Genomic DNA, 17,815 nt, shown 5'->3' on the forward strand with positions numbered 1-17,815 from the left:
ATGGTGCACTACAGCAGGACTTACCATTAGGAACGTATTGCACTGTGTTATAGACTCCAGCATCCTTTTGTACCTCATCTTCAGAATATTGTGGACCTGCATCCGTTGTTCATTCTCCTAAAACACAACCATGGAGCAGAAGAGTATTTTAGACAATGTTTAGTCACGTACGTGTACCCTGAGGTTCTCTTCAACTCATTCAGCACGAACCATCCCATGTCCTCATTACACACTTACCTGCTTTACAGCGTCATACTTCCTCTCGGAATCAGAGAGCATTTCCTCCAGCTCCTTCACCGTGTGTCGCAGTGCACACAGTTTGTCATACACGTTAGCTCGCTTTTTGTCACACAAAGACTTTAACTCCACCATTTTTGTGAGCTTAGTCTGAATTTCAGTCAGAGACATCTGTAAGCATAATAACCAGAGCTTGTTGGCTTTTACTTCTATACAAACAATCAGATGCTTTTAAAAACTCGGTTCATCACTCGTCAGAATAAAGGTTCACAATAACAGTTGTGGCGATTAAAGAAGAAAAACTTACTACAAGTATCTCCTCATTGTGCGTTAAATTTGGACCGAGATCCAAAGTTTTAAAAGTCTCAGCCCCCAAGACTTGCTCCTGCTCCTGAAACAGCCACAGAGAAGATGAGGTTTAAACTTTACTGCTTAATGTTCACATTTACACTATTAATCTATAATCTTAATGGAACGTCATGTCCAGTTCCAACTACAGTTTATAGGAAATGTCAAATAATTCAGTGCAGCATCAGCTTCAATACTGTGCAAGGCTCTTAACCCTCAACTGCTCAGTTGTATGAAATTATGTCTGCTAAAATACCGTAAATGGTCTCCAAGATTAGCGTCTTTGTTTCAGTTCTCAGTGGATTTATCGTTTCAGTTAACCCTTCGTCGACCTTGTTTTCACTCACTAACCTTTTTTTCAGCAAATATCCTCTGTGCTTCAGCGACTTCTTGCTTTAGTTGATGCATGGAGCACCGCAGTGTACTCATCTGAGAGAGCAGGTCAATGTTCTCTTTCTCCATCCTAGCCCTGGACTCCATCGCTTGAGCCAGACAGAGCTTCTCTTGCTCACGCTCCTAAAACGCAGCCATTACATTGAAGTAAGCAAATATTAGTTGTTAATTAATTATTAATGACTTTAGAAATGACTCACAACATACCTTTAGTAACTCATTGTACTTTGTCTTCATCATGTTGTAGTGCACCTTCATGTTTCTGTGTGCCTGAGAAACTTCCTTATGTTTCTAAAATAAAGGTATATTTATTGTTTGGCTTTTTTCAGCTATCCCATCAGTGTCAGATAGTTAAGTTAATGTTTGTCATCAGCTGCTTAATAAGCAAAATAGAAAATGAATGGTTCTCTCTCACTCACACTCCTGAGGTCTTTATAGCCGATCCGGCTCTTAGAGAGGTGTTCTAGCAGGATCTTCTCTTTGTCTGTAATGTAGGAGTTTTTCCTCTCCAACTGTCTGTTCAGCTCCATCGCCTTCTCATATCTCCCCTTGAGTTCATCCAAAGAGTCCTGGAAGAATGAAAAAAGCTTGTTGGCTTTATTTACTTCTACACATTTTCAGACATCATTCTCCAGATAACAAAAGAGTGTTGTTCATTTTACTGTATAGACACCAAAGACACTGAAGCAGACACGGGTCCCAGATCTCTTTTAACAAAACAGTGTAGCTTCAGTAATCATGATCAGTGAACCAGTGTATATGAACACATTAAAACCAGAGCTGAGCTCTCAGCATGTATGTACTGTCAATAACCACTTACGCATATATTTTAAATACAAATTCTAGCAAACTTTCCATTAAAAATGTTAACGAGTGACAATGGGTCTCATTAGTCTCCAGCTCCAGAGCTAGAACATATTATATTTTATATATTCATCTTTTAACATTTTATGATGTCTTGAATCTTGTATGTGATTGTGCTTTTAGGGATTACCTCAGGGTCGTCACTACAGACCCCAGCCTCTAAAAACAAGGAGCTGGGATCCAAAAGGGAAGAGTCTACAGGCACTGATGTCTGTACTGGAGCTAAACACAAAAATAAATACATTATTATTATTAGTAGTAGTAGTAGTATTTATTATTATTATTATTATTATTATTATTATTATTATTATTATTATTATTATCATTATTATCAACAATAATAATGATAATAATAATAATAATAATAATAATAATAAAAAACTATATAAGACAAATAAAACTTTGTCTTAAAAGTGACAGTAACTTGGTTGCATAAGTATGCACACGGGTGTGCCATGCTGATAGACTCGAGTCTCTCTAGCAACAAAACCGAGTGGTTTATTAAAATGGTTATTTAAGTGAGCATATTTCTGCATTATATCTCTTCCTTATTTTCCCACATGTTGAGAGAGAGAGAGAGAGAGAGACAGAGAGAAAGGTTTAACAATACTTCGTTATTAATATTCGTTATTAATATTCGTTATTTGCCAGACACACATATGTGTGCGCGTCACAATTTCTCCTCAAGGTTCTTCCCTAGCATATAATTGAAAACAATTGATTGATCAATTAATTAATTAATGAAGTAATAAATTAATTAATAGGCAAAGGATAGAATAAAATAAAAGCTGAAGACATTTTACCAGTTTTTAAAAAAAAAAGTATATCCTTAAGCAACCGCTGAAAGGTTTAAAGAAACATGTTGATTCTAATGAACTGTACATAAAACCTCATTCACACATCATGTATCATAAAAACCCATTGCACTGCTTGTCAGTGTAACGAGTCTGTCTGTGTTTTCCCTTGTTTCTGTCTGCTGTCATTCCCTGCTGTTAATTGTTGACCCCGCCCACCTATCTGTTACCATGGACATTAACTGCACTCATTCTCTTCCCCAGGTGTTTTGTCTTAGTCTGTGATTGCCTCCGTCTTGTGATTGGTTCTTGTTCCCTATATCTACTCTGTTTGTTCACTTCCCTGGTGTTAGTCGTTGTCTAGTTATGTCTCTGGTCCCTGTTTTTGCCTGCCTGCCTATTTGGTGTTTATTTCTTGTTTTGATTTAGTAACAAAACGAGCCTAGCTGGCACTAGCTGCTGGCAGAGAAGCATTGGATCTACAGTAGGTCGTTGTAACCCCTTGTTTTTCCGTGTAATCCACACCGCTGATTTAGCTGTGCCTATCCGATAGTTCAATAAAACCAGTTTTCTCCTTTTCGAGAAACGGTATTTCACTCCTCCTATAAAAACCTTCTCTGAGAACTCCATCTGATTTTTGAAAAACAGCTCCTGAGTAGCTTAAAAAGACCTTTTTTAATCTCCGGCATCTTAAAAACAAGTGTTCTAGTACTGTACCCCTTTTCCACCGGAAAGAACCGGGTGCTGGTTCAGAGCTAGCACTGGTACTGGTTCAAAGTTGGTTCCACTGGCGAACCTTCTAAGAACCGGTTTGCCTTTCCACCGGCTAGAGAGCATCACAGAGCCGAGTCTGACATCACTGTATACGTGTCACGTGTCCCAGCAACGTTAGCGCAGCAGCGACAAACATGTCGGATATTGCTTTACTCTTAATCCTCATGGCTTTGTGAACCTACACTGGCATCCAAACATGCCGAATCCGACGTGTACGTGCAGCTCCATATAATTTGTATAAACGGAGGTTGTGATCAGGAAAGTACATAACATTATTTTATCATTAACACAGAAAAAAGTTAGCCTTAGCATGTAGCTACCTACCATCATGTGTGCTGACAACTGATCATATTGCAGTAAAGTAAAAGTGTATTAAACATTAATATACTTAAGGTACATTATCAAATGCACTAACAGTAGCCCCACCCCCAGCTCCTGACGCAAGTGGTTCTTGAGTCTAGACCAGCAATGTTTTGGTGCTACTTAAGAACCACTTTTCCTGGCTCAGAGCCGGTGCTTTGGGTGTTGAAAAAGAAAGAACTGGTTCTAAATTAGGCTCTGCCACTCAAACTGCCTCGGTGGAAAAGGGGCATAGGTCTTCCTATGCCCCTTTTACCCCACAGAACCTACACTCCCCCTTCACCCCTGGATTGAGGTGTGCCACATGTCCGTCTGTAGCTATCGCCCCGTGAATAATTCTGCAGGTCAGCAGTACGCTTCTCTACAGGGGGTTTATACAGGGTCCTCCACCTGTCTCGCACAAGCACGTCTGGATTCAACATCCCTGGCCACCTTGAGACTTTTTGTCTCCTTTATGCAGCACTTTTACAGTTATTTGGTACATGGCTTTCTTAGACATGACCTTAAAGAGGTTTGACTAAAGTCTTGAAAGACAAAATGGAGTCTGTGACTTTGTCCTCTTCTGCCGCTCTCACCACAGGAAGAAATCGAAGTCCCGGAAACTCCACGTCATTCCACCAGTCATAAGTAGTCTCATGTCTCTGTGCAATGTACGTCTTGTAGCTGCTTGGTAGTGAATTGTACAGTTCTACCTGCAGTTTCTCTGTTAGACGTGAGCATCTCAGCCCCGTCACGGTTTTCAGCTCTTCCGTTGGTATCCAGCCTCCTTCGTCTAGTAGGTGGGCCAGCTTTGTGATGTTGTCCAGTAAGCACCTGCGTATGCTCACCGAGGACAGCAGTCTCGAAGTTCTGAAAGAGCTGAAGAAGAGTGGTTCTTCCAGAGTCCATTGCTCTAGATTATCCATGACTCTTTCTGTTCTTGTACCGTTTTCCATGTGTGCAGCACGGATCTGTAATAAGGAGTCAGCTCGAATAAGCTCAACTCTTCCAGCTTCATTAAGAGCAGATGTTTGTCTAGCTTGAGGCCACCTACTCTCCTCAGGATGGCATTTGCAGTTTTCTCCCACACCACATATTTGTGGTATAGGAGTCTCTGCGCAGCTTGTATCCAGTGATGCGTTTTTCAATTAGTTCAATGTCTCTTTATAGAGACTGCACTGTTTCTTTCAGTTTAGTACTTGAGAAGGATGTATAATTCTGACACAGCATTTTTATGTTTACTTTCCCCACATCCCACCACTGGCTAAGACTTTTAAAAAGAACCCTTCTTCATTTTCCAGCCATCCGGGAAAGTTTTAAAAATCTCACAAAAAGAAACATCTTGTAATAATTTAACGTTAAAAACCCAATAATAATTTGCTTTCAGTGTTTTCTTTATATTTATTTCTAATAAAACCATGTGATGATCTGAAAACCCATTGGGTGCAATAACAACAATCATCACAGGTCTTTTTTGAATAAAACCTGTCTAGCCTTGCTCCACTGACCCTGTTATCATTTACTTTAAGCCAAGTCCCTTTCCACCACATTCCCCACTCTTAAGCCCAATTCGGACGGGATTAGTTTTAAGTGGGGACGTGGGGGTAAAGTAATTATTCCCAGAGCTTCTCTGTGATTTTAGTCCCGTCCGAATGTGCCATCTCGGTAATAATTACTTACAATGTCAGTAAAGATTTCGGCGACTTTTACCTTCTGTAAAAAAGCCTGGCAAAATTACCTCAGGTAATACTAATCCCGCCCGAATAGACACGCTGTAAATATGTATGGTAAAATTCCGTCATTTCCTGTTTAAAAGTAGTTTTTGGCACGTTTTCAAGCATGGACGTGCTTAAAACAGGAAGCAACGTCATACGCACATGACGACAAGTAGGTTACTGTGGTGCATAAAGCGAGTTACCCCTCCTACTTCTGCTAGTTTTACTGAGATGTCTTGTCCCGTGCGAATTGGCCAATTAATATTACAGATGTCCTGAGGTAAAATTGCATTACTGCACGTCCCCACATAAAACTAATCCCGTCCGAATAGGGCTTTAGTAGAGCCTGACGCTTATCAGCCAATCAAAAACAGAGGCTACACAATAGCCAATCAGATAATAAATCTGGGTAAGATTGAACGTAACAACCAATGAAAAAAAAAAACATTCATTAGAGAGGGTATTTTCGATGGTCGGTTTGAACAAACGACATTGTCCTCAGTCATGACCCTAAAAATGGCTGGGCTTGAGCCGAACTGTTTTAAATAGGAGCAACATTACAAATGATAAAGGAGTCCAAAAAGGTGACAAACACTTACAATAAACAACACCAGTCATAATCTCCCTCTCTCTCTCTCACACACACACACACACACACACACACACACACACACACACACACACACACACACACACACACACACACACTCCAATGAATAAATATAAAGGGGATGCATGGAAATGCCTGTCTTGCCCGTCTTCAAAACTTGAAAGCCCTGTACATAGATATAGATATACACAGATATAGGAGATATGGAGAGAGAGAGAGATGGTGTACCTTGGGTAGGAGATGTATCCATGGACTCCGTCGTATGGGCTCCAGCCACCACCAGCGTTGGGAACATCAAACTTATCACTGTGTCTCTCAGCAGCTTCTGTGTTACAGAGTTAAATGAACACCGAACACACTTCGAACATGACGCCAAAGAAAGGAACAGAACCCTCTAGTTTGCCTGAACGTTCTTTTAGCATTCTTTAGTAAATAAATATATTCTGTGAGTGCGCGTGCGCGTGCGTGTGAAAATAACATGCATTAACAAGAGACCTGTCGATGTGGTGACGAGACATTTTAATATGTTAGATACTTTAAATGTTTTAGAGGTAAAACTGGCTCACAGTTCAGAAGGTTTCAAACATGAGTTTTAAATAAATGATGTCCCTAGAAGCCTGGGTTTTGTTTGTCACAAATCACTCGCTGTAATGAAGAACCGGGTTGCCAGATCTTAACAAACCCCTTTTCCAAGGAATTAAAGGTTTTCCAAGGTTATTGCCTCATTTTGATTTGTCTGAAATGCTTGTATTAAAATGTTTACCTCTGATAAAACTGTGCTAGAAGATGATATAATGAATAGCATCAGAATGTGGTCTTAAATCTGTAAACAGTTCATTTTCAATATATCAAAATAAAGGATTAACAGGATGTCAGTCTTAAGGTAAGATTTTTTTTTTAATCATAACAGACTTTTTTCATGATAAAGAGTATACAGTGATATTTAAGTTTAAATTGTGTGTAATTCGAAAAAACAGACTAAACGTATATATTTGCGGTGTGTGAGTGGTATATTTTGAGATTACGGCTTTGGGGATCGTTTTCGGGTTAATTTAATTGGTCACTGGTTTAGAGTTGATTGCCTGGTTTTGTTACACAGATCTGGCAAATTTTGTGATTATATAAAAATTCACATGGCTGTAAAAGACTTGCCTGTAAATTAGTGAGTAAGTACAATTACAGTAATCCCAATTAATTTGTATAGGTAATCTAATGCTACTTTTAAAACTTTTTCAATACTAATTTTACTAATTCTGTGTTTGATATGTAACATTAAAACAATCAAACTTTCACCCAGTGACAGAACATTGATATTCAGTATAATCATTGAGGTAATTTGGTTTTAGTTGGAGGCTGAATATTAGAGCGTGTTGAGAAGTTGCAGTGGTGTTCCTGATTTCTTTCCTCTCCCAAGAATGGAGGGTTGTTGCTGATTCTGTTGTTGCAGCTAGGTTCACCAGTAAGTTGGACCTTCTTGACAGGTTCACCTGCTTTCACTATACCTGATCATTTCCTGCAGTATACGTTATTCTTTTACAACCTAAGACAAGTCGTGAGCTTCCCATGTGATTTTACCATTAACTAAACTGTTATGCAAAGTTTTCATTTAGTGATCACTTATTTTAAAAAAGGCAACCAGAATGTGTTGGCTGATACCCTATCATGAGTTTGATGTTCTAAGGGTTCATTCATTCATTTTCTACCGCTTATCCGAACTTCTCGGGTCACGGGGAGCCTGTTCCTATCTCAGGTGTCATTGGGCATCAAGGCAGGATACACCCTGTACGGAGTGCCAGCCCATCACAGGGCACGCACACACACACACACACACACACACACACACACACACACACACACACACACACACACACACTCTCATTTACTCACACACACACACTACGGATAATTTCCCAGAGATGCCAGTCAACCTACCATGCATGCCTTTGGACCGGGGGAGGAAACCGGAGTACCCGGAGGAAACCCCAGAGGCACCGGGAGAACATGCAAACTCCACACACACAAGGCGGAGGCAGGAATCGAAACCCCAACCCTGGAGGTGTGAGACGAACGTGCTAACCACTAAGCCCCCGTGCCCTGTTCTGAGGCTTGTTTCATTTGATTTTTTGTTGGATGTGAACCCCAGTCAGGTTTACAAATAGGTGGGGGTTCAATGTGGCTATTTTCTTAGGCTGCATATAAATCTCATTATGATTAAGTATTTCTAATATTTATTGTTGTTCACTGTTATTTTTTTATTTATTACTCGTTTGAATATGTATGGTGACCTTGAGTGACTAGAAATTTCTATGAATAAAATGTATAACTGAATATAACATTCAAAATCTTGATTGAAGTAACAAACTTGGACAAAGGTAAATATTTCCATTTTCATTTTCTTTATTTATTGCCCTCCGTGAACGCCGGCATGTCATTCTGTCATTGTTTTTATTCCTCATAGGAACCAGGGGCACTGAGTTACACCTGGATATTTTCCTGTGTGCTTGTTCCTAGATCTTTACCACCAAGTCGTATGATGACAGCGATGTAGCACTTTGAGATGAAGTCGGAGTTCTCTCTTCGGGTTCTCTACTGACTCTAATGTCCAGGTATTAAACATGCCCCTGACAGTGACCTGGGGTTCAGAGAAACACTTCGTCCTCTTTGTAATAGTTCTGTGAAAATACAGAGTTAATGCAGCAAACGAGATATTGTACAGGAATGTGTGTGTGTGTGTGTGTGTGTGTTGCTTCCTCTATGGCAGGACTTACCATTAGGAACGTATTGCACTGTGTTATAGACTCCAGCATCCTTTTGTACCTCATCTTCAGAATATTGTGAATTTGCATCAGTTGTTCATTCTCCTAAAACACAACCACGGAGCAGAAGAGTATTTTAGACAATGTTTAGTCACGTACGTGTACCCTGAGGTTCTCTTCAACTCATTCATCATGAACTATCCCATGTCCTTATTACACACTTACCTGCTTTACAGCGTCATACTTCCTCTCGGAATCAGAGAGCATTTCCTCCAGCTCCTTCACCGTGTGTCGCAGTGCACACAATTGGTCACACAGGTTAACTCTCTCTTGGTCCAACATAGAATTTATCTTTATCATTTTCCGGAGGTTATCCTGACTTTCAGTCAGATACACCTGCACACATAACAACCAAAACTTGTTGGCTTTTACTTCTATACAAAGAATCAGATGCGTTTGAAAACTCGGTCGTCAAAATAAAGGTTCACAATAACAGTTGTGGCGATTAAAGAATAAAAACTTACCACGAGTATCTCTTCATTGTGCGTTAAATTTGGACCGTGATCTGACGATTCATCCCAGAAGACTTGCTCCTGCTTCTAAAGCAGCCACAGAAAAGATGAGGTTTAAACTTTACTGCTTAATGTTCACATTTACACTACACCGTTTGTATTCATTTAAAGAGTAGCATCTTAAATTTGAATTAAAAAAATGGAAAAACAAAACAACAACAAAAAAAACACAATGCGCTACAACGTAATATTAATGGATCATTATGTCCGGTTTCAACTACAAAGTTTCAGTTAACCATTTTTTCGATCTTGCTTCTTGGATTGCAGCATTTATATTGTTCATGTTACTATTTTCTTATGAAAGCTGATGGAGTTATATACACATTCTAGTTCCATGGTGTTCATGTTGTAACTCCTCATACAACATGAACATCATGAAACTGCTTAATCCAATGAAATTCTCACTTACATTTTTTTCAGCAAATATCCTCTGTGTTTCAGCAAGTTCGTCCTGTAATTGACGCATGGAGCACCGCAATGTGCTCATCTCACAGAGCAGGTCAATGTTCTCATTCTCAAGCCTAGCGCTGGACTCCATCGCTTGAGTCAGACAGAGTTTGTCTTGCTCACGCTCCTAAAACGCAGCCATAGTAGTAAGCAGATGTTATGACTTCCCTTATCTATAATCAGCCTAGGAAAATGTGTATTAAATAGATAAAGATAAGAGACGCGGAAAGGCAACATACCTTTAGTAACTCATTGTACTTTCTCTTCATCCTGTTGTAGTGCACCTTCATGTTTCTGTGTGCCTTAGCAACTTTCTTGTGTCTCTAAAATACAGGTATATTCATTCATTCATTCATTCACTCACTCATTTTCTACCGCTTATCCGAACTTCTCGGGTCACGGGGAGCCTGTGCCTATCTCATCGGGGCATCGAGGCAGGATACACCCTGGACGGAGTGCCAACCCATCACAGGGCACACACACACTCTCATTCACTCACACACACTCACACACTACGGACAATTTTCCAGAGATGCCAATCAACTTACCATGCATGTCTTTGGACCAGGGGAGGAAACCGGAGTACCCGGAGGAAACCCCCGAGGCACGGGGAGAACATGCAAACTCCACACACACAAGGAGGAGGCGGGAATCGAACCCCCAACCCTGGAGGTGTGAGGTGAACGTGCTAACCACTAAACCACCGTGCCCCCCCTCAGATATATTGTTTGGATTTTTTTCAGCTATCCCATCTGTGTCAGATAGTTAAGTTAATGTTTGTCATCAGCTGCTTAATACGCAAAAATAGAAAATGAATGGTTCCCTCTCACTCACCCTCCTGAGGTATCTATAGCCTTTCTGGATCTGAGAGATGTGTTCTCCCGGTCCCTTCTCTCTGACTGCCATGTAGGAGGTGTTCATATCCAACTCACTGTTCAGCTCCATCGCCTTTTCAAATCTCTCCTCGAGTTCATCCAAAGAGTCCTGGAAGAACGAACAAAGCTTGTTGGCTTTATTTACTTCTACACATTTTCAGACATCATTCTCCAGATAACAAAAGAGTGTTGTTCATTTTACTGTATAGACACCAAAGACACTGAAGCAGACACGGGTCCCAGATCTCTTTTAACAAAACAGTGTAGCTTCAGTAATCATGATCAGTGAACCAGTGTATATGAACACATTAAAACCAGAGGTGAGCTCTCAGCATGTATGTACTGTCAATAACCACTTACGCATATATTTTAAATACAAATTCTAGCAAACTTTCCATTAAAAATGTTAACGAGTGACAATGGGTCTCATTAGTCTCCAGCTCCAGAGCTAGAACATATTATATTTTATATATTCATCTTTTAACATTTTATGATGTCTTGAATCTTGTATGTGATTGTGCTTTTAGGGATTACCTCAGGGTCGTCACTACAAACCCCAGCCTCTAAAAAGAAGGAGCTGGGATCCATCAAGGAAGAGTCTACAGGTGCTGCTGTCTGTACTGGAGCTAAACACAAAATGTACATTAATAATAATACAATGATATTACATGTACATGTACCTGTATGGAGAAAAATATCCTATATAAGACAAAACGTAGGGAAAGTAAAAAATTTTGTACTCCCTTTTATAATCGGGAGGGTGTCTGTTTTCAGAATCACATGTTCAGAAATAGTTACCATGCAGTTGACTGTGAATTTGGATCATAATAAAAATCAGCCGTTTATAGACACAAATGTGCCATGCTGATAAACTCTAGTCTCTTTAGACAAGAAAACAGTGGTACATTGAGATTATAAAGGGCAAAGTGAGCATATTTATGCAACCAGGTAAGTTTTCTCTTCCTTATTTTGCCAAATGTATAAAAAGGGAGAAAGAGATGGTGTACCTTGGGTAGGAGATGTATCCGTTGACTCCGTCGTACTTTCTCGATCCCCACGTCTCCTCATATAAAAAAAGACTCCTGCGGCCGCAGCTCCAACCGTAACCAGCAGCGCCTCTATGACATGTATCATTTGTCTCTCAACACCATCAAGCTTTTTTGAAAGAAAGTTAAATTAACACTGTAGCATTGCCTTACGTTATGCTTCTAAACAAACACTTCGAATATGACGTCAAAGAGAAAGGAACGGAACCCTCTAGTTTGTAGCAACGTTCTTAGCAACGTTTTCCCAATTGATTAAATATTTTCAGTCGTCCTAAAAGCGTAGTATGTGTGTACTTAATGTTTAAGTATGTGTAGAGATGTGTGTGTGTATGTATGTGTGTGTGTGTGTGTGTGTGTGTGTGTGTGTGTGTGTGTGTGTGTGTGTGTGTGTGTGTGTGTGTGTGTGTGTGTGCTCAGAATCAGAATCAGAATCATTTTTTTTTTGGCCAAGTGTGTTGACACACACAAGGAATTTGGTTCCAGCTGTTGGTGACTCTTAAAAGTACAGACATAAATAAACGTCAATGCAAACAAAATTTGAAAGTTAAGTGTTTTTATTAAGCTAATGAAGAATATACAATGAGCTTGTACATTATTTTGTATTTTAGTATGTATGTATGTATTAATTTAGTTTTAGAATATGATTTACATAGCAGCTCATTCACAGCCCCATCCATTAACAAGAGACCCGTTGTTATGGTAACGAGACATTTTATTGTGAGTGGACTTTAATTATGAACCTGACTAGGAGGCCTGAGAGCTGTGGAGGTAAAACTGGCTCACAGTTCAGAAGGTTTAACACATGAGTTTTACAGTAAATGATGTCCCTAGATGCGTGTGTTTTGTTGTTTTTTGATATGTTTCTACTAACAGCTGCCTCATTCTTTCATCTATTAAACACCATTAAAGGTGGGGTCTGCGATGTTTGAGAAATGCTTCAGAAAACTGAGTCGGGACGACAAACAAAACAAAAATCAAAACAAACGTGTAGCCAATGAGCAGAAAGGGGCGTGTCTTGTCAAAATGCGGCGCGTTCCCTGATAATTAGGTACAAGATAATGAAAGCATAGAAAACCTTTTGCTTTGTGATTAAAATCAGCACCACCACATGCATACACTGCTGAGCTGGTCATTTTTTTCGCTCTACACATACTGTAGTATGCTAAGATCCAAGATAAATAACAGTCACCTGCATATCAAGGCTCACACCAAAAATGACAGCTTTTTCCTCAGTCCAAAGAACATCACTCTAAATTTATGAACGTGTGTGAAAATCTTCATTTACAGCATAAGATGCTTAAAAGTGCAAGATTTTTAGTCATTGACCTGGGACTTAAAGGAAACATTGTGATGAATTAATATTTAACTGTTAATATTTATCTATAATACACTAATTACGACCCAGTATTAGAAGGGTTTAAATCCCAAATAATTGGACATCTAGTGCCCTAATTAGTGTATGTAAGGACCACTATTCCTTACAATATTGTGTGTAATGTGTACATACCGAGGAACTATTTCCAATGTGGCTATTTCTTTAGACTGCATATAAATCTCCTTATGTTTCAGGTTTTTTAATATTTATTGTTGTTTACTGTTGTTTTGTTTTTTATTTATTACTTGTTTGAATTTGTATGGTGACATTGAGTGACTAGAAAGGCCTATAAATAAAATCTATAATTGAATATAACGTTCAGAAATTTGATTAAAGTAACTAATTTGGACAAAAGGTACACATTTTCATTTTCTTTCTTTATTTATTGTCTTCCGTAAACGCCGGCATGTCATTCTGTCATTATTTTTACTCCTCATAAGAACCAGGGGCACTGAGTTACACCTGGATATTTTCCTGTGTGCTTGTTCCTAGATCTTTACCACCAAGTCGTATGATGACAGCGATGTAGCACTTTGAGATGGAGTCGAGTTCTCTCTTCGGGTTCTCTACTGACTCTAATCCCACAGTGGCGTATGTGCACATATAAGAGAATGTCCAGGTATTAAACATGCCCCTGACAGTGACCTGGGGTTCGGAGAAACACTTCATCCTCTTTGTAATAGTTCTGTGAAAATACAGAGTTAATGCAGCAAACAAGATATTGTACAGGAATGTGTGTGTGTGTGTGTGTGTGTGTGTGTGTGTGTGTGTGTGTGTGTGTGTGTGTGTGTGTGTGTGTGTGTGTGTGTGTGTGTGTGTGTGTGTGTGTGTGTGTGTGTGTTGCTTCCTCTACGGCAGAACTTACCATTAGGAACATATTGCACTGTGTTATAGACTCCAGCATCCTTTTGTACCTCATCTTCAGAATATTGTGAATTTGCATCAGTTGTTCATTCTCCTAAAACACAACCATGGAGCAGAAGAGTATTTTAGACAATGTTTAGTCACGTACGTGTACCCTGAGGTTCTCTTCAACTCATTCAGCACGAACCATCCCATGTCCTCATTACTCACTTACCTGCTTTACAGCGTCAAACTTCCTCTCGGAATCAGAGAGCATTTCCTCCAGCTCCTTCACTGTGCGTCGCAGTGCAGACACTTGGTCACACAATTTAGCTCGTGCTTTCTCCAACATAAATTTTTCCTTCATCACATTCGAGATCTTAGTCTCACTTTCAATCAGAGACATCTGCAAGCACACCAACCAAAACTTGTTGGCTTTTACTTCTATACAAAGAATCAGATGCTTTTGAAAACTCGGTTCATCGCTCATCAAAATAAAGGTTCACAATAACAGTGAATGGCGCTTAAAGAATAAAAACTTACTACAAGTCTTTGCTCGGTGTGCGTTAAATTTGGACTGAGATCCGAAGTTTTAAAAGTCCTGTCTTGCTCCTGCTCCTAAAACAGCCACAGAGAAGATAAGGTTTAAACTTTAGTGCTTAATGTTCCCATTTTTTACTACATCATTTGGATTAAAGTAGCATCTTAAATTTTACTTTAAAAACAACAACAACAACAAAAAACATAGCCTGTGAAGTAACTCAGCAAGCATCGAGAACATCACATATTTAGAAACTGTAATGGAACCCTAAAAGCTTCCCTCCCACCCCAAAGTGTGAGACATCACAATGCGCTACGACAATATTAATGGATCGTTATGTCCAGTTTCAACTACAAAGTTTACAGGAAACATTGAAAATTAAGTGCAGCATCAGCTTCAGGATGTGTTCAGGGGTCTGTGCATTTAAGCAAGGCTCTTAAGCATCTTTTTATATTGCTTTTTATTATAAAAAACTAATTAAGCTACCAGAGTGTGTGTGTATAAATGCATATACACATACTTCTGTTTTTTTTTCCCCACGTACATATAGCCTGTAGCGTAACTCCTCATGCAACATGAACCTCATGAAACTGCTTAATGCAATGAATCTCTCACTTACCCTTCTTTCAGTAATCTTCCTGCGTGCTTCAGCAAATTCTTCCTTTAATTGACGCATGGAGCACCGCAGTGTACTCATCCGAGAGAGCAGTTCAATGTTCTCGTTCTCCATCCTAGCCCTGGACTGCATCGCTTTGGCCAGACAGAGCTTCTCTTGCTCACGCTCCTAAAAATGCAGTCATGAAAATAAGCAGATGTTATTTATTATTTAATTGTTAATTACTTCAGAAATGACTCACGTCTACAATCAAGGAAAGGAAAATGTGTATTAAATAGATAAAGGTAAGAGATGTGAAACGGGAAAGACAGCATACTGTTTTTAACTCGTTGTACTCTTTCTTCATCCTGTTGTAGTGCACCGTCATGTTTCTGTGTGCCTGAACAACTTGCTCATGTTTCTTAAATACAGATATATTAAAGTTTTGGGGTAAATTTCAGCTATACCATCAGTGTAAGCTAAGTAAGTTAATCGAGTTTGTCATGAGCTACAGAAAATGAATGGTTCTTTCTCACTCACATTCCTGAGGTCTTTATAGCCGATCCGGCTCTTAGAGAGGTGTTCTAGCAGGATCTTCTCTTTGACTGTGATGTAGGAGTTTTTCCTCTCCAACTGTCTGTTCAGCTCCATCGCCTTCTCATATCTCCTCTCGAGTTCATCCAAAAAGGCCTGGAAGAACGAACAAAGCTTGTTGGTTTTATTTACTTCTACACATTTTCAGACATCATTCGCCAGATAACAAAAGAGTGTTGTTCATTTTACTGTATAGACACCAAAGACACTGAAGCAGACACGGGTCCCAGATCTCTTTTAACAAAACAGTGTAGCTTCAGTAATCATGATCAGTGAACCAGTGTATATGAACACATTAAAACCAGAGGTGAGCTCTCAGCATGTATGTACTGTCAATAACCACTTACGCATATATTTTAAATACAAATTCTAGCAAACTTTCCATTAAAAATGTTAACGAGTGACAATGGGTCTCATTAGTCTCCAGCTCCAGAGCTAGAACATATTATATTTTATATATTCATCTTTTAACATTTTATGATGTCTTGAATCTTGTATGTGATTGTGCTTTTAGGGATTACCTCAGGGTCGTCACTACAGACCCCAGCCTCTAAAATCAAGGAGCTGGGATCCAAAAGGGAAGAGTCTACAGGTGCTGTTGTCTGTACTGGAGCTAAACACAAAAATAAATACATTAATAATAATAATAATAATAATAATAATAATAATAATAATAATAATAATAATAATAATAATAAAGCAAAGATATTACATGTACCTGTATGGAAATAAACTATACAAGACATAGAAATTTAGGAAAAATTAAAAAAAAAAGTTACAGTACAGTAACTTGGTTGCATAAGTAGGTACTCCCTTTTATAAAGGGGGTGGGGTGGGGGTGTCTGTGTTAAGAAACACATCCACTTTATACACTTTATACACAGCATACTACATATAGACACTTTCAGGACAGTCATTAAAAACCATACGCATTTATGTATATGCTTATACATTATTTTTTCACATATATTTTTCATATGGTTTTTATATAGTTTATAGTTTTATATAGTATCGCCAATTGGTTTTATTTTTAATCCCTAATTGCATTCCTTTTATGCTTAAATACCGGACAGATGCAAAAAAGCATTTCACTGCATGTCTTACCTGCATGTTTGTCACAAATAAAATCTGATTTGACAGCTAGAGAGAGAGAGAGAGAGAGAGAGAGAGAGAGAGAGAGAGAGAGAGAGAGAGAGAGAGAGAGAGAGAGAGAGAGAGAGCTGGGGGGTGAGTGTGTGTGTGTGTGTGTGTGTGTGTGTGTGTGTGTGTGTGTGTGTGTGTGTGTGTGTGTGTGTGCGTGTGTGTGTGTGTGTGAGAGAGAGAGAGAGAGAGAGAGAGAGAGAGAGAGAGAGAGAGAGAGAGAGAGCTATAGATGGTGTACCATGAGTAGGAGATGTATCCGTCGACTCCGTCGTACTTTCTCCATCTCCACGTCTCTTCATATAATAAAAAGCTCCTGCGGCCGCAGCTCCAGCCACCACCAGCGTTGGGAACATCAAACTTATCACCGTGTCTCTCAGCAGCTTCTCTGTTACAGAGTTAAATTAACACCGAATGTCGGCCTTACGTTATTCTTCTAAACACACCTCGTCTTTGACGGTACAGAAGGGACCAGAACCCTCTAGTTTACAGGAACGTTCTTAGCAACGTTCTTGTAGCATTCTTAGTAACGTTTGCCAATGAAAAATAAATATATTCAGCGCGTGCGTGCGTGTGTGCGTGTTTGTGTGTGTATATAAATTAAATGTTTAAGTATATCTATAGCTGTGTGCGTGTGTGTGCGAGTATCTCGGGGGTTTAGGACATTAAAAGAGGAAAGAGCATAACCCGGACCCTGCCACAGCACCACAACAACAACGTTCCGTATCAATCTTAGATGTTTATTTAAACAGCAGAGTATAATAAGGTGTAAATAAGGAGAGTTCAACTTAGGAGGGCAACAAAACTTGGCATGGGTGTAAATCCCGTGGGGTATGGAGGGGACATGGAATTTGTAATGTACCTAATTTTCCATGAATCTGCTCTATTAGCGATTAAAATATGACTTATCTAGTTAACAATAGCTCGTTGCTTAGTGCACTGTAACTAACACGCCAA

At 39.3% G+C, this 17,815-nt stretch overlaps 3 protein-coding genes across 7 annotated transcripts in view; all 3 read right to left on the reverse strand.

Moving 5' to 3' along the window:
- Positions 1 to 6,713, reverse strand: part of LOC113648476 — an 18,589-nt gene extending 11,876 nt beyond the window's left edge. Inside the window, exons 1-2 of one of the 3 annotated variants that reach the window (XM_047810882.1) lie at positions 6,303 to 6,711; positions 1,973 to 2,064 (exon numbers count right to left, since the gene is read on the reverse strand). In XM_047810882.1, the coding sequence (XP_047666838.1) occupies positions 1,973 to 2,064; positions 6,303 to 6,369 (159 nt within the window). In that variant the 5' untranslated portion in view covers positions 6,370 to 6,711. Of the gene's footprint in view, positions 1 to 1,972; positions 2,065 to 2,645; positions 2,796 to 6,302 lie in introns of those variants that run through there. The other 2 variants (XM_047810883.1, XM_047810887.1) reach the window with 2 other exon arrangements.
- A 1,738-nt stretch (positions 6,714 to 8,451) lies between these two features.
- Positions 8,452 to 12,176, reverse strand: LOC113648470. The gene is made up of 9 exons (XM_027155670.2): positions 11,732 to 12,176; positions 11,259 to 11,350; positions 10,684 to 10,833; positions 10,089 to 10,172; positions 9,812 to 9,976; positions 9,355 to 9,429; positions 9,056 to 9,226; positions 8,843 to 8,935; positions 8,452 to 8,746 (listed from the first exon to the last, which is right to left on the reverse strand). Exons 1-9 carry the CDS (start codon positions 11,856 to 11,858, stop codon positions 8,714 to 8,716), a joined length of 990 nt encoding a protein of 329 aa, XP_027011471.2. The 5' UTR covers positions 11,859 to 12,176; the 3' UTR covers positions 8,452 to 8,713.
- A 1,327-nt stretch (positions 12,177 to 13,503) lies between these two features.
- LOC113648450 (coiled-coil domain-containing protein 89-like) lies at positions 13,504 to 17,480 on the reverse strand. 3 transcript variants are annotated; one of them, XM_027155644.2, is made up of 10 exons: positions 17,100 to 17,452; positions 16,823 to 16,858; positions 16,240 to 16,331; positions 15,665 to 15,814; positions 15,462 to 15,545; positions 15,149 to 15,313; positions 14,532 to 14,606; positions 14,224 to 14,394; positions 14,011 to 14,103; positions 13,504 to 13,830 (listed from the first exon to the last, which is right to left on the reverse strand). In XM_027155644.2, the coding sequence occupies exons 1-10, from the start codon at positions 17,212 to 17,214 to the stop codon at positions 13,768 to 13,770; spliced, it is 1,044 nt and encodes a 347-aa protein (XP_027011445.2). In that variant the 5' UTR covers positions 17,215 to 17,452; the 3' UTR covers positions 13,504 to 13,767. The 3 variants fall into 3 exon arrangements, with proteins under 3 accessions (XP_027011445.2, XP_027011459.2, XP_027011455.2); XM_027155658.2 differs by lacking the exon at positions 15,462 to 15,545 and having other exon boundaries at positions 17,100 to 17,480; XM_027155654.2 differs by lacking the exon at positions 16,823 to 16,858 and having other exon boundaries at positions 17,100 to 17,430.
- Positions 17,481 to 17,815: the final 335 nt, after the last annotated feature.

This window comes from Tachysurus fulvidraco, chromosome 3 (genome assembly GCF_022655615.1).
Source record: "Tachysurus fulvidraco isolate hzauxx_2018 chromosome 3, HZAU_PFXX_2.0, whole genome shotgun sequence".
Classification (NCBI taxonomy): Eukaryota; Metazoa; Chordata; class Actinopteri; order Siluriformes; family Bagridae; genus Tachysurus; species Tachysurus fulvidraco.

Bases quoted from the DNA above. Each gene is read 5' to 3' on its own strand.
- LOC113648470 (XM_027155670.2), bottom strand. From the start codon at position 11,858: ATGATACATGTCATAGAGGCGCTGCTGGTTACGGTTGGAGCTGCGGCC. The intron at 10,834-11,258 runs GTAATCCCTAAA...TCGTTCTTCCAG, and splicing joins TTTGTAGTGACGACCCTGAG to GACTCTTTGGATGAACTCGA. The intron at 8,936-9,055 runs GTAAGTGTGTAA...GTTGTGTTTTAG, and splicing joins AGTATGACGCTGTAAAGCAG to GAGAATGAACAACTGATGCA.
- LOC113648450 (XM_027155644.2), bottom strand. From the start codon at position 17,214: ATGTTCCCAACGCTGGTGGTGGCTGGAGCTGCGGCCGCAGGAGCTTTT. The intron at 15,546-15,664 runs GTGAGTGAGAAA...TCTGTATTTAAG, and splicing joins GCTATAAAGACCTCAGGAAT to AAACATGAGCAAGTTGTTCA. The intron at 14,607-15,148 runs GTAAGTGAGAGA...TGGCTGTTTTAG, and splicing joins GGAAGATTACTGAAAGAAGG to GAGCAGGAGCAAGACAGGAC.